General features: G+C 60.8%; 1 protein-coding gene across 1 annotated transcript in view; it reads right to left on the reverse strand.

Annotated features, from left to right (window-relative positions):
* Positions 1 to 114: 114 nt before the first annotated feature.
* Positions 115 to 836, reverse strand: part of ETH_00034080 (uncharacterized protein) — a gene marked incomplete at both ends in the record, with an annotated part of 783 nt that continues 61 nt past the window's right edge. Inside the window, one exon of the mRNA XM_013375551.1 lies at positions 115 to 834. Within this exon, the coding sequence (XP_013231005.1) occupies positions 115 to 834 (720 nt within the window). The remainder of the gene's footprint in view (positions 835 to 836) is intronic.

Below are 836 nucleotides of genomic sequence, written 5' to 3' on the forward strand. Positions count from 1 at the left end.
CCAGCAGCAGCAGCAGCAGCAGCAGCAGCTAGCCACGGCCGCTAGCCACAGAGGAGGCGCGGGCTTTGCCAGACGCAGCCGAGTCTGCTGCTGCAGCAGCAACCGCTGCTGCTGCTATTGTTGCTGCTGGTGCTGCTGATGCTGCTGCTCGTCAGCATAGCCACTGGCGATGCCGTGCCTCCCTTGAAGGATTTGCGGCTGCTGCTGCTGCTGCTGCTGCTCTGCATCTTCTTCTCTTTTGTAAAGCACTCCTCTGTAGCTTCTTTGGCTTTGCTGCAGCAGTGACTCCATAGAAAACGCGGAGACAAGAGCCCTGCTGCTGCTGCTGCTGTCTAGGGCGAGTGCAGCAGCGTCATCAGGTTGCTGCTGCTGCTGCTGCTGCTCCAGCTGCTGCTCCTGCTGCTCAAGCTGCTGCAGCAGCAGCAGCAACTCCTCGCTCTCCACGAGCCTGTGGGGTGAGGGCCTCGCAATGCCCAAACCTGTGAGAATGTCTATGGGCAGCAGCAGGGGGCCCCCGTAGCCGATTTGCTTCTGCTGCTGCTGCAGCAGCAAGCAGCAGCCTGTGCAGCCCAGCACACAGAAGCCCAGGGCTTCCCTGTAGTTCAGCAGCTTTGCTGCAGTTACATCACCTACAGCAACAGATATGTACGCCTGCTGCAGCTGCTGTAGCAGCTGCTGCTGCTGCTGTGGGTCTCTTAGGTCTTCCTCCTCATCTTCGCTGCTGCTGCTGCTGCTGCTGCTGCTGCTATCCTGCTCGTCTTCTGCAGCTGCAGCAGCTGCTGCAGCTGCCAGCCGCCGAGTTATTAGCCGCAGCAGCAGCCGCCGCAACCGCAGCG

This window comes from Eimeria tenella, genomic scaffold, assembly GCF_000499545.2.
Source record: "Eimeria tenella Houghton genomic scaffold, Eth_scaff2888, whole genome shotgun sequence".
NCBI lineage: Eukaryota > Apicomplexa > Conoidasida > Eucoccidiorida > Eimeriidae > Eimeria > Eimeria tenella.